This window comes from Urocitellus parryii, chromosome 11 (assembly GCF_045843805.1).
Source record: "Urocitellus parryii isolate mUroPar1 chromosome 11, mUroPar1.hap1, whole genome shotgun sequence".
Taxonomy (NCBI): Eukaryota; Metazoa; Chordata; class Mammalia; order Rodentia; family Sciuridae; genus Urocitellus; species Urocitellus parryii.
The window spans coordinates 15,859,859-15,873,953 of record NC_135541.1 but is presented as its reverse complement, the minus strand read 5'-3'; the positions used below and the strand labels follow the sequence as shown (position 1 = coordinate 15,873,953).

The following is a 14,095-nucleotide window of genomic DNA, read 5'->3' as shown; positions in this document are numbered from 1 at the left end:
TCTTTGAGCCCCAGGGCAGGAGAGCCTCACTGCAGGCTGAGACAGTGGCATTCTTGGTCAGGCTTTGGCCCAGCCCAAAGGTTGTAGGACTTTTAAGTCCTGTAGTGTCTGCCTGCTTCAGGACCATGTGCCAGCAGCTCCCTCTGTCCAGCCTCATTTCCCCGCAGGCTGTAGGCCCCAGCAGCCTCTGGTGGCTTTTGAGGTTCACTCTCTGTTCATTTGCCCACAGTCTTGCCCCATCCTCGAGACCAAGCTTTAGCCCCACATCCTTTAGGAAGTGCCCATCATTCCCTTAAACCACACATCCTGGGTGTCACCCTTGCAGGGCCCAGAGCTGTGTGTCGGGTGCCTCACAGACCTGAGAGCTAATGACAGAGCATCCAGTTCCTCAGTTTGGAGGAGCACCAGACTCAGCCTGGAGGTGCAGGGAAGGCTTCCCAGAGGAGGCAACTGCTGACTCTTTTGAGAAGAGGACAGAAGTTTAAGATGATGTTTCCCACTGTATGCTCAGAGATGGGGTTGGGAAACTTCTGGTAACTGGAGTAGAAGGGTTGATGGAGACAGGAGGATAAAAAGAGAGGGACTATAAATTGGGAGGGAGCTTGTCCCCACTGCTAAAGTTCTTATCCCTGGGATCTTTGAGCACAATAATCTGTCCTCTGGAACAGCCTCTCTTGCTAAGCCACAGATGACTCCTGGTTGCCTCACTCTGCTTATTGTTCTGGGGCTGCCCAGCCCCCTCTGACCTGCCATGGTGCTTCTGTCCTTCCTTGTCTGTTATCAGCCATCTCTGCCACTTTACAGTGTACAAGGTGCTTCTATGCCCAATGCTTGATTCTCACTTGCTGGCACACAAGAAAAATGGCATGATGATTTGCCCAAAGTCCATAGCTACTGAAGGAAAGAGCCAGGCCTGGAACCTGGCTCTGGCCCCCAGCCCAGCCTTCTTTTCTCCAGGCCTTGGGTGCCCAGCGTTGTTGTTTGTGTGTTCAGGGAGCCTTTTAGCTCTTCCCCATCAAGGCCTGATGTTCCTGGAGGGTGGGACCCTGTCTCACTAGCCAAGTAGGACTCCCTGAAATGTGGATTGATATAAGCAAGAAACAGAGGCACTCTCTGGAAGAATGTTGGGAAAGGCACAGAGATTGACTGGGGATGGGGAGCCATTCCTGCCCAGGTACTCGGAACAGATTTATTTATGGCTGTTTCTGTGGGGGAGGCATATTGCAGACTTGAATCTCTTCCTGTTGATCCTGACAGGCTTAGTTTTCACTGCAGCGGCATGGCACGAGGAACTGGCAATTAGGAGCCCTGGGTTCTCATTATGACTGCCCTTCCCAGCTAGGGAGCCTTGGGCAAGTCACCTCACCTCTCTGACCCTCAGTTTTCTCACCTGTCACCTGGGGTCAGTGTCTAAGGTGAAACAAGAGGAGGTGTGACACGGCCCAGCCCAGATTCCTGCCTCAGCATCTCTCCCTCCCTCCCTCCCTCCCCCGTGCTGGAGAGTGTGTCTCACAGAGGGACACAACAAGTGCAGTGCTACTGAGTGGCCATTATGGGTTTACATTTTTAAAAAAATGTTATTCGTTGAGTTACTGCTGTGGGCTAGGAGTTCTAATTAAATGATCTCAGTGACACTTCCAGCCACTCTAGAGGTGGCATCATCGTCCCAATTACAGACAGCAAATGAGACCAGACACGTGTCCCAGGTATTGTGCTCAGTGCTTTAAAATAATCCTTTCATCTCATCTTCACAACAGCCCTCATGTTGGGATTTGGCGAAGGCTTGGGGAAGCCAACCTGCCTTCCTGTTTGATTTATTTCCTTGTTTTTCATTAATTCATCACACATATATCCATTTGCTATGTGATGGCTACTATGTGCTAGGCTTTTTAGAGGATACCAACCCAACCCTTCCCCTGGCCTCCACCCCACGTGTGTGTGTGTGTGTGTGTGTGTGTGTGTGTATGTGTATGTGTTATTAGGAACTGAACCCAGAGCCCAGTACATGATAAGCAAGTATTCTACCACTGAGTTACATCCCCAGCCCTTTTTAAAATTTTATTTTGAGACAGGGGCTGCTAAATTGCCCAAATTGACCTTGAACTTGAGATTATCCTCCTCCTTCAGTCCCAAGTAGCTGGGATTATAGGTGTGTGCCAGCATGCCCAACTAACCCTTCTCTTCAGGCAGACTTCTATTGATCCTTCAAAGCCCAATTCAAACAGCCCCTACTCTGGGAACACCACCTACTCTTTCTTTAACAACAACATGCACTCTTGAAAGCACACAGTCATCCCTTTATATCTAACAAATAAGTTTGATCTCAGTCTACAAAGAGTTGATGCCTGCCTACTCCATGCTAGAAGCTGGATACTCAGATAACACTAGAAAGTTCCCACCTTGGGGAGCTTATAGCCCATACAGCAATAGGTCATATTATATTCATGTTATTCTCAGATTTTGAAGAAGATGACCTAGTCACCACTTTTGCTAACATTGAATTGCAATGTTGGTTGGCCTTTTTTTTTTTTTTTTTTTACCGTTATTATCTCTTCTTGTGCTCCAGACACCCTCTGAAGTCAGTTTTTGCACAGGTGGGGAAATTGACTACCCAACTAGTTGGTGGCTACACCCTGACTTGGAGCTCAATTTACTGGAGGTGGGAACACAGGGCAGGATGGCTAATGCCACATGTCTGTCTCCTCTGCAAGTCTGGCTGGGAACCTGCTGAGGCAGTGGCTGAGTCACTTCCAATCTAGTTTATCTTTCTCCCTGTCTCACAGCCGGGCTTGGTGGGGGAAGAATCAACAGTCTGATAATTCCCACCTGCTTCCCTAAGAGTTGATAGAAAAGACTGACCCCTCCCCGCTCAGTTAACTCTAGAAGCTTCAGATAGGGTGAGCTTCACAGGTGGAAGAACTGTACCTGGCCCCAAGAGAGGAAGGGGAGAAGGGGGAGATGTCCCTGGAGAAGGGCTCTTGGAAAGAAATGGCTACCCTGGACTTCTGGGAACCGCTTTGTGTCTCTAGTGCTGGGTGGACACTCCCCTTGGAAACAAAATAAGACTAAATCTAGGGATAATGTAGCGAGTGGCTAAATTAATGAGACTCCAGAGCCAGTCTGACTGGGTTTTGGATGCCAGCAGGCACCTGTGTGATGCTGAGCAGGTTGTTGAACTTTTCTGAGCCTTCATTTCCTTACTTTAAAATTGAGACCTCCTGGAGCGTGAGGAGCTGACGAATTTTAAAAAATATCGGTGTGTCCTACTATAAACTGTAGAGTGCTGAGCTTTCATTGTGAGGTATTATCTTTCATTGCTGTAGTTGAGACTGGTTGCTGGGGCAGTTGAAGAGGGAGTTAAAGAAATGGAATCACTGTACAACTAGGAATCCCTTGGGACCTGGCCGAGTTGCAGCCCCAGAGCAGTCCCCAGGCCTGGAAGTAGGGCGGCAGAGCCCCCAGCCTGCACCTCGGTCCCTGATGACCTGGTACTCTGGTGGGCCTCAGAGACCCCTCTTCCCAGAACTCCCTTCTGACTTCCCAGGCCAGGGGAGTGTTGTGGGAAGTGGGATCTGGAGTATCTGGTCACCCTGGCAACTGACAGTGACCTGGGGCAGCCTTGCCTGCTCCACTGTGCCAGTCCAAGCCGATGAGGATGATCTGAGAGATGTAGATAAAACATTTTCCTGGTGAAGGGCAGAGCAGCTACAGAGGGGCCGGGAGCCCCTGCCAACCCAGGTTTGGCAATGTGTCTGCCAGTATGCCCGTGTGTGTGTGTGTGTGTGTGTGTGTGTGTGTGTGTGTGTGTGTGTTTTCAAACTACCACCTACACTGGATGGAATGAGAAACATTTCCTACCCAGCCTCTTTTCTTCAAGGGGAGGCCAGCCTTGAACTTGACTAAGGGTTTGTCCCAGGGCTGGGTGATGCTGAATTCCACACCTTCTCACCTCCTTGCTCTGGGAGGACAGAATGTCTGGAAGGAGGCCATGTGGCTTTGATGGATCACTGGACTTGGAACGTCACAGCTCTTGTGGTGGAACTGGTCGTGTGACAACAGACAGGTCACTCACTCTCTTTGAGTCTCCATTTCTCTATCCACGTAATGGAGAATTAAATGAGGTCCGTTCCAGCTCTCATGTCTCTGGATCTGATTCTAACTGCCTCTGCCCAGTCCCAATTCCATCCTGGTGATGTCACCATTGTCATAAGTTTGAGTGTTAGAGAAGTTTTGCCTCATTTCTTGGCCTCCTGGGATCTTGCCTCAATACTGGGCCTTTGTCAGGCTATAGGGACCCCAGCCATTCTCTGTTGCCCCTTCACCATACCTGGAGTCAGCAAGCTTCCTGTGCTTTGAGGAGACTTTTCAGGCGTGTAGAGTGGGAAGATTGGTGGAATCAGGGCCTTGGGAGAAAGCAAGCTAGAACAGGCCCCCATGCGCTCCTCACTTCTCAGAGCCTGAAGGAGCCTCTTCCTCCTGACGGGATCCACTCTCCCCCAGCCCTGGAAGGCTTTCCAGTAATGTGCCGCCCATCACGGGCCAGGAGCCAAGAGTGGATCCAGACTTCCCCCACTGCCTGGCCCTGGCCCTGCCCTAGGCCCAGAGCACTGATGAGGGCCCAGAGCTCTTGCTGGTCCCTGGGAGGCAGGACCAAACAGAAGACTGAGGAGGCTGCTCCAGGAACAGGGCTCTAGCCCCAGTTCCCTGGGAACCGGCTTACGCAGAAGAAAGCGCTGTCTCCTGGTCAGGAGGCCTGGGAGCCAGTCCTGGGTGGCCTAGCAGGGAATGTCCTGCCTCCTCTCAGAGCTCCAGCTCCTCATCTGTCCCATGGGAATGCCAGCTATCTGTTTACCTGGGTTGGCAGTCCTATGGCCTGGAAAAGCATGGCTATCCCCATGAGCTTCCCATGAGGTGCAGAGCCTGAGGAGCCGCTGCACTGTCCCAAGTGCCCAGCCCAGCCCAGTTCAGAAAGAATACTGGTGCTTCAGCAGAGGGCTAATTAGCGTTCAGCTCCAGGGCTGAGATACCGAAGCTGGGGTGGTGCTCCTCCTGCAGACATCAGGAAGCCACACTACCTCACGGAGCCCACTTTGTCCTCTGCAAAATGGGGACAGTACCTACTCCACAAAGCTGTTGTGAGAGCCAAGTGGAATGGCACTTGCCAAGCTCCCAGCACAGCGCTGGGTTGTAGGACGCCTCCAGGAACATGAGCATCCCTGTGTTTCTGCTCTTGGCTCCCTTTACATGCCTTCTCAGCCCCAGGCCGGAGCTGTGGGCTTCCAGCTCACTCTCTGGTATTTCCTAGGCCAGGAAAGCTCTGTGGATTGGACCTATGGATGGCCCAGGGGTGAGAGGCATTTTCTGAGCTTTTTTGCTAGGCGGAGTTAGAAGCTGTCATCTGCCTGTCCTGGGCTGTCTCTTTAGACTCTATCTCCTCCTGAGGCAGCTGTAGGTTCCCCTTCTAGGGCTAAGTCTGGGAGACTTGAGGAGGGTCAGCTGGCTGGAGCAGGACTTCTGGCCTGGGAAAGCTGGTCTCTGGCCTGTGCCTGCAGGAACTACTCCCCTAAGCCCCATATCAGTCAGCTTTCTGTCATTATAATGAAATACCTGAGATAATCAACTTATAAAGAGAAAATGTTTTGACTCACAGTTTTGGAGGTTTTAGTCCATGATTGATTGGCCCTTGCTTTAGGCTTGTGACATCAAGGCAGGAACACATGGCAGAGAAAAACCACTTCGATCACCAGCCAGGGAATAGAAAACAAGGAGAGGACTGGGGGTTCCACAGTCCCCTTTGGGGCAGAACCCCATGACCTAGGCTTCCTCTGGGCCCTACCTCTTAAAGATTTCTCCACCTCTCAATAGTGCCACCCTTTAAAACATGGGCCTTTGAGGGACATTTAAGATCCAACTGTAGCAACCCCCAGGCCTTCCTGTCTCCCCTCGAGGGCAGCACAGGTTGTGGGTAGGGTGCCATGGTCCTCCACTACTTCTGCTGGGGCTCTCTGGCCTCAGTGGGTGCTGGGGTGAGAGGAACTGGGTGAACTGCATTGAAAGTTATGAGAGAAGAAAGTGCCAGGGAAAGGCTCTTGCCCTGACCTGGGCAGCCAGGGTGGTCAGAGAACGCTTTCTGGCAGAGAAGTCACCAGCACATGGTGCCAGCCACACAGGAGGGGTGGAGGTGCAGGAATGGTGTCTAGAGAGAGGAAAAAAACTCGGCAGAGGTCTGCAGGCAAAAGAGAATGTGGCTATTCGGGCCAATGACAAGGACTTTGGCGAGGCTGAAACATAAGGTTGACTGTGGGGAGAAGGAAGGGGACCCAGGGCAAGACGGGTCGGCAGAGGCAGTGCTGAGCATTTGGGCTTTATCCTGTACAGCAAGACAGACTGGGACCAGCGTGACCTAGCCCTCCCCTGTGTATCAGCTGGCTGAACTCTGGGTGTTATCAGTGGACTTTAAAGACTGGGGGACTTTCAACACAAAAGATGACTTTTGATTAGGTCTGTTTTGAAATGAAGAAAATGCACAAGGTAGTTTTGAGGTCCCCTCCCAACCTAGGATGGAGACATATCTTTTCCCGGCACATTCTGAGTGTCTCCTGGGAACTTGGCACCGTGCTGGGCCTGGGTAGTGTTTTCAGTTGAGCCTTGACTTGTGGCTGTGTTAGCATTACCCGCTCAGTGACTGAGAGGAGCAGGGACTTCAATTCCCCCTCCTTCCCAAGGAACTCAGGGCAGTGAGAGCAGACGCCTGGCTAGACAGGTTCTCTGAAATCATGTGGGTATGTCTCAGCCCTCTGCATTTTCAAATCAGCAGATATTTGTTCAACATCTACTGTGTCCTCAGTCCTGGGCAAATAATAATGAGCAGATAGGAAATCTGCCTGCTCAGAGGTTCCTGGCTATGAAGGGGAGGGAGTGAGCTTTCTCCTTGAGCACAGGGTCATACCCTCAGTTGACCAAGTGGGCCCTGGGGGTTAGAGGACCCTACATGCAGATGGATGCCCAGGTCTTCTTCACCCACCACCCTACCCCAAAACAAAACAGTCAAATAAAACCAAATAACTCAGGGAATTTGGAGCTCTGGACAAACCTGGCATTGAGAGAAAGGCCCTTTCTGGTGGGGATTTTTACTACCTCTGAGACCTGGGTTTGGACCCCAAGATGGACCACAAAAGAGTAGCATGTGCTGCCAGGACCAGCTTGGGGGAATGGTTGGTGGGTCCTGGGCAAAGGGACATATGGAATCTTCATGGGACAGAAGGCTAGGAGAGCTTGAATTTCAGAAATATAGTTTGATGGGAGCCTGGGGGGTCACACCTAGATTCCCTCTTGGTTCTGCTACTTATTTGCCTGTGACTTTGAGCAAATCCCTTCTTCTTTCTGAGCCTCAGCTCTCCCATCTTTAGAATGGGTAGGATTGGGCTTTAGAATAGTGACTCATAGATTAATCTCACAAGCTGAAACTAACCAATCCCTGCTGACTTCTTGGAGCCTGTCTCCAGCTGTCACCTGGCCTTCCAAGGACATGCCTGCCTCCTGCAAGGCTGGGATCAGAGCTCACTGCATGTGCTCTGTGGGTTTGCAGACCCCAGGCTGCAATGTCCCTGAGTTCCTTCCTGCACCAAAGTTCTTTGATTCTTCTGTGCTTTTTTTCTGTCTCCTATGTGCCACTTCACCCTCTATTGTTTGCCTTTGGCTTAAATATCTCCATGACAGAACTTGCCACCTTCCCTCAGACAGAATTGTTAGATTGCTATTCTTTGTGTGAAGCTCATGTCTGTCTGCCTCTCCATCTGGAAAGATGCCCTGGGTTCAGGAGGAGTTTATGGCCTTAGATACAGGGCACCTTAGTAATCAATTTATTGTTACTGCCTTCTGGAGGCATGCAGAATTTCTGCTTTCTAATATTATATGTCAGTGACAGAGAAAGCTTGGGAATATCCTCTGAGAAAAGCACTTTAAAAACATGGTCACTGCTTTTATACTGCAACCCTGTGAAGCTGGTATTGTCCCTTCCATCCTACAGGCCAGGAAGCCGAGGCTCAGAGTTAACAGAGCGGCCTTCTGAGACCAAGCCTGAGCACCTCTCGCCAGCTGCCCTCCTGGTCCCCAGCCCTGTCCCCAACCTTCTGTTCTGGCTCCCCCGAAAGCCCACGGCCTCCCGTTCTCTCGCCCCCCGCAGGTTTCCATGTGATCCCCACCATCTCCAGCATCGTCCCAGAGAGCTGCCTGCTGATCGTGGTGGGGCTGCTGGTGGGGGGCCTGATCAAGGGCGTGGGCGAGACGCCCCCCTTCCTGCAGTCAGACGTCTTCTTCCTCTTCCTGCTGCCGCCCATCATCCTGGACGCGGGCTACTTCCTGCCACTGCGGCAGTTCACAGAGAACCTGGGCACCATCCTGATCTTCGCCGTGGTGGGCACGCTGTGGAACGCCTTCTTCCTGGGCGGCCTCATGTACGCCGTGTGCCTGGTGGGCGGCGAGCAGATCAACAACATCGGCCTCCTCGACACCCTGCTCTTCGGCAGCATCATCTCAGCCGTGGACCCAGTGGCCGTGCTGGCCGTCTTCGAGGAGATCCACATCAATGAGCTGCTGCACATCCTTGTCTTCGGGGAGTCCCTGCTCAATGACGCCGTCACTGTGGTGAGGGGGCCAGGGGCGCTGCACACAGGGCACAGGCCCCAATCCAGGTCCAGGAGCCTGTCCCTCTCCCGCCCACTAAAACCAATGCTAAAAACAGCCAAGTCACTTGGTGCTTGCTGTGCACCAGGCGCCATGCTGAGCACTTTGACAGGGATCCTCTCATTTCATCCTCAGGACAACCTGAGGAGAGCCGTACTATTCTCATTTTACAGAGGAAGAAACAGCCTCAAAGAAGTTAAATAGCTTGCTAGAATGTCATAGAACCAGTTTGTGCTTGAACCAGGTCTGTCGCACTCCAGATTTCTTGCTTTATGAGGTCAACGTGCTCCCTCCTTATAGTTTGATGTGATCTTGGCTAAAGTGCTTGTCCTCCTTGTGCCTCAGGTTCCTCTTTACGCCCCATTTCATCTCTGAGGGGCCTTTCAGCTCTTACATAGGCTACTTAAGTTAGAATTTGTTATGTGCAGAGTTTTGGGGAGAGATTGTGGAAAAGGGTCAAACCTGCAGAAGATGATAAGTGAAATGGATTAGCCACTTGCTTGCTATGTGTCCTTAAGCAATGACACTACCTCTCTGGACCTCACCTTAGATAGAAGAAAAGTGATTTTCTCCCAGGGTCTAGTGAGGACAGGCACCCAACTCAGGAACTTCATACACACTCCCAGCTAGTTTCCTCACACCCAGTTAGTTTCCTCAGGAAACAGGTATGTGTGTGCACACATTCATGATCCCCTCCTAAGCTGAACCCCTCAAAGTGGAACTGCTCATATAGGAAAACACACACACACTCCCTGTGCCCCCAGCCTCTCAGGAAGCAACACTGCAGATTGTGATAGCAGAGGTCCAAGTGCTGCCTGTCTAGATGTGTACTGCCTCTTCTGATCTGCACAGTAACTCCATGAGATTGGCACTATTATTATCCCAGTTTTTCTAGATGAAGAACCAGGCACTGAGAGGTCACATTCACTGATAAGTGATGCAGCCAGGGCTCATGTCTGCACAGTCTAGTGCACAGCCCAAGCATGGAACTCTGCCCCTCTGCCTTTCTGTGTGCCACTAACAGTAGTACCAGACCAGCAAGGAGGACCCTGCCCTCTATGCCTTGCCCCTTTGTTCCAGGTGGTAGACCATGAGGACCCTAGTCCCTGTAGCCCTGTAGTCCCTCCAGGCCAGGAGTGAGCTGAGGTAGCCCAGGGCTAGGGTGCACCTGCTGACAAGCCTATCTGCTGCTGGTGCCCACCCTGTCTCCCAGACAGCAGTGGTCCAAGCAGCAAGAGACCTGGCCAGTACCCAACATGTGCCCTTCTTTCTCTGGGCATGAGTGTGTGTGTCCTGTTTCCCAGACAATAAGGCTGCTTCTGAGCTGCCTGGCATCAGATCTGTGCCCTTGTGCAGGTCACTCCCCATGTCCCACATCTTCTGCCTCCAGACACTGTGCAGGTGCTGAGAGCTTTGGAGAGTTCCCTCTCATGGATTCCCAGGCCCTGTACCCCTTCCCACCAGGCCTGTAAACTCTCTAGCTGGTTCCTGGCAGCGCCATCTAGAACTGGTAGAATCGGGCTCATGTGGGCCTGGGAGCCTCTGTGCCAGCCCCTAGGAAAGTGAAACTTCAAAGCTGAACCTCCTGGGGAGGCATCAGCCTACAGTCATCAAGGAAGGAGTCCTGGGCCCAGTCCTGCAGCTCCTGGGCTGGGGCCCTCTGGCCTGTTGTTTCACCTCTGAGCCTCGAGTTTCATTCCTTGGCATGCCTCCTCAGAAGTTGTTGAGTGTCCTCTAGGATAAAGACTGTTCAAAGGACTTTATAGTGTATGAAGTGCCATTTACACATCCAACAGTAGTGTCAGAGGCCATCTATTTCCCTGATGCCTTAGAGAATCTCCAATTCCACAGCCTCTGAACCTGGGGAGCTTGTTAATAGAGATTTCTCAGTCTTACCCAGAATGTCCAAGTCAGGTGTGGCCTGGCCAGGTATCTATTCAGAGGTTGAGAAATCTATTCTGAGCCAGCACAGTGGCACATGCCTGACATTTCAGCGACTCAGAAGGCTGAAGCCAGGAGGATCATCAGTTTGAGGCCAACCTCAGAAACTTAGCAAGATCCTGTCTCAATATAAAAAGGATATATTGAGTGTAAAGTACCCTTGGGTTCAATCCCCACTGCCGAAAAGAAAAGAAATCCTGTCCCCTGCTTTGCCCTAAAAGGGACACTGAAATCCAGAGAGAAGTGTGATTTGTGCAAGGTCAAACAGTGAGGGAGAAGGTGTAACCAGACCAGTGGCCACTAACAATACCTGTGAACTGGCACTTCTCAGCACTTACCCTTACTAACCAACTAAATCCTCATGGCCGCCCATTTCAAGCTCATTTTATAGATGGGAAACTAAAGCTCAGGGAGATGGAGGGCTGGGCCTGTGCACACAGCGAGGGAGCAGCAGGGCCGTTTGATTGGCTCTGGCTCAGAACCAGCGTTGGCATGCTGTGGGCCCCTCTGGCCCCTAGTCATGGTTGGCACTAGGGTTTCTCTGCTACCACGTGGCTTCTTGAGGCCATGGTCCACTCAAGGGATGGAATCACCCCGGGTGGACCCCCAGGGAGCCATGGGCCCACCCTGCTCTCCTGCCCACCAGCCTGCACGTCCTCCCCAGGTCCTGTATCACCTCTTTGAGGAGTTTGCCAACTATGACCACGTGGGCATTGTGGACATCGTCCTCGGCTTCCTGAGCTTCTTCGTGGTGGCCCTGGGCGGGGTGTTTGTGGGCGTGGTCTACGGGGTCATCGCAGCCTTCACCTCCCGATTCACCTCCCACATCCGGGTCATCGAGCCGCTCTTCGTCTTCCTCTACAGCTATATGGCCTACCTGTCAGCCGAACTCTTCCACCTGTCCGGGATCATGGCGTGAGTCTGGGCACAGCAGGCTGTGAGCTTGATAGGCAAGGTCACCAGTGTGCAGGGTCATGAGGGAGCTCCCCAGGACTCGGCCTCCAGCCTCCAGGCATGAGACACAAGCTCCAGGCTCCAGGACTGCTTGCTTGGTAGCCGTTTAAATGACCAAGGTCATCAGAGGCTTCCTAGAAGAAGAGCACTTCTGTGGGCTCTGTGGGATTCAGGAAGCTGGAGAGGGCATTCCTGACTGGAAGTAGATGAGGCAGGAGCAGCCTGTGTTCCAGTTACCCCAGGGTTCAGGAGCGCAGACCCGGGCTGCCCTCGGGAGCACTAAGCCCAAACTCCTGGAATGTCTCGGCCCTCCGCTTCCTCCCTGTGTCTTCAAAGGGAGTCCCATAGTTGGAGCTGGACACAGGCTCTCATGCACCCCTCCCCTCAGTGGCCCCAGTAAGGGGCTTACCAGGCCTGAGTGGTGGAGGTCCGGATGCCTCCATGTTGAAGGAGGGAACGAGCTGTGGAGAGGCGGTGAGGAGCAGAGGGGTTCCCTGGGAGAAAAGCAGAAGTAGCTCGGTGGTGCCCATCTGGAGTCCCAACAACTCAGGAGCCTGAGGCAGGAGGAGCACAAGTTCCAGACCAACCTCAGCAACTTTGTGAGACACTAAGAATTTAGCGTGACCCTGTCTCCAAACAAAAAAAGGGTTGGGGATGCAGATCCGTGGTTAAGTGACCCTGGGTTCAAGCCCTGGTACAAAAAGAAAAAAGGAAATGCAGAGGCCTAGTTGAACAGGGAGATTCAGGGTGGTAGGGAGGAGGCCTGGGCAGCAGGAGCAGAGCCCACTGCGGTTACTGAGCTTGGAGGACTCAGGTTACTGCCTAGAACAAAGCTCCCTGTGGGGACCCCATGCATTGAGAGGAGGGGGACAGGTCACAGTTGGGAGCTAACCCAAGATACCATGGAGTGTGTTGGTGACTCTCCTTGGGCAGAAGGCGCAGGCTTTGGAGTTGGACAGACCCTAGTGTGCATCTCAGCCCTGCTGCTTGCCACAGCGTGACCGCGGGCAGGGGAGTCATATCCCTCACTTGAAAAATGCAAGAGTGTACCCAGCCCTGTGGGTTCATGCAGGGATTGAGTGCGAACAGTCGTGCAAGGCCTGGCCGTGACCGTTGCTGAGTAAACAGGCATCTGTTCGTCCTGGTGCCCTAGGCCACAGAGGGCGCTGAGAAGGTGCGGCTCACCCTGAACCCCGCTCTCCCCCCACCCTAGACTCATCGCCTCTGGAGTGGTGATGCGCCCCTATGTGGAGGCCAACATCTCCCACAAGTCCCACACCACCATTAAGTACTTCCTGAAGATGTGGAGCAGCGTCAGTGAGACCCTCATCTTCATCTTCCTCGGCGTCTCCACTGTGGCCGGCTCCCACCACTGGAACTGGACCTTCGTCATCAGCACCCTGCTCTTCTGCCTCATCGCCCGGGTGCTGGGTGAGGGATGGGCCCAGGCCATGGGAGGAATGAGTGTGTGTGTGTGGTGTATCGTGTGGAGGGGCCAGGCCCTGGGGTTCAGTGGGAGGAGAGTGTGTGTGTGTGTGTGTGTGTGTGTGTGTGTGTGTGTGTTCATAGGGACTGGGCTGTGGGGGGTGTTGTGTGAAGGAGCTGGGCTGTGGTTTATGGTGTGTGTGTGTTATTTTTATGTGTATGTGTATCAATAGGGACTGGGCTGTGGTGGTGGGGTGTAGAGTGTGGAGGGTATGTGTGTGTGTGTGTTGGAGGGGCTCCAGGTGGCTCCTGGCTTCTCCCATTCCTTTTCTTCAATGTCAATGCCACAATGGGCCCAGGCTCACAGTGAGTGAATGACTCCTGGAAATAGAGTCACTGTGTGTCAGAGTGAGGGGTCTTTGAGACTCTGACTCTGAGCCTTTTGGTTTTCTAAGGAGGATCTGAGGCCCTCAGACCCAGGTCTGTGACTCTGGGCCAAGTGTTGGGTTGTCACAGCATGGATGTCATAAGAACTTGCAGAGCTGTCTGCTGCTCCCCAGCCTTGTGCTGCCAGAACCAGGTCACCTGTGGGGACCAGGGCTTGAGTTCTTGGGTTCCATTCCCATGGGCCAAATGTGCCTTACCTCTGTGGCTAGGCCACTCCCCTCTCTGGACCTCACTTACCTCCCTTGAAATAAGGGCTGGGGCTGTGTGCCCGAGCCTGGCTGGGTGTTGCATTGACTTGGGTGGGGTTCTGTTTTAAATCCCTGTTGTTCCTGATCTTCATTCTCCAGGAATTCTAGTTCTGTGGACTGAGGTTAGACCCCATCTGCATTTTAAAATAATACTTTATTATGGTCAAATACATAGAAAAGTAGGGAGAATCGGATAATGATTCCCACTGTGCCCTTCATACTCAACAAGTATCAACTTGTGACTAGCCTTGTTTCATCTTTTCCCTCTCCCGCTCCTGACCTCCAGCCACTGGAGGCCTCTGTGTTGTCTCCAAACCACACCCAGCTGGAAACCCCCTGAAGGATCCAGCTCTTGGATTGAGGGATTTGGAGCGGCCTGGGCTGAGGGACCCAGG

General features: G+C 52.6%; 1 protein-coding gene across 1 annotated transcript in view; it reads left to right on the top strand.

Moving 5' to 3' along the window:
* Nucleotides 1-14,095, top strand: part of Slc9a1 (solute carrier family 9 member A1) — a 56,277-nt gene that overhangs the window by 34,782 nt on the left and 7,400 nt on the right. Inside the window, exons 2-4 of the mRNA XM_026391671.2 lie at nucleotides 8,186-8,646; nucleotides 11,291-11,541; nucleotides 12,794-13,011. Of these exons, the coding sequence (XP_026247456.1) occupies nucleotides 8,186-8,646; nucleotides 11,291-11,541; nucleotides 12,794-13,011 (930 nt within the window). The remainder of the gene's footprint in view (nucleotides 1-8,185; nucleotides 8,647-11,290; nucleotides 11,542-12,793; nucleotides 13,012-14,095) is intronic.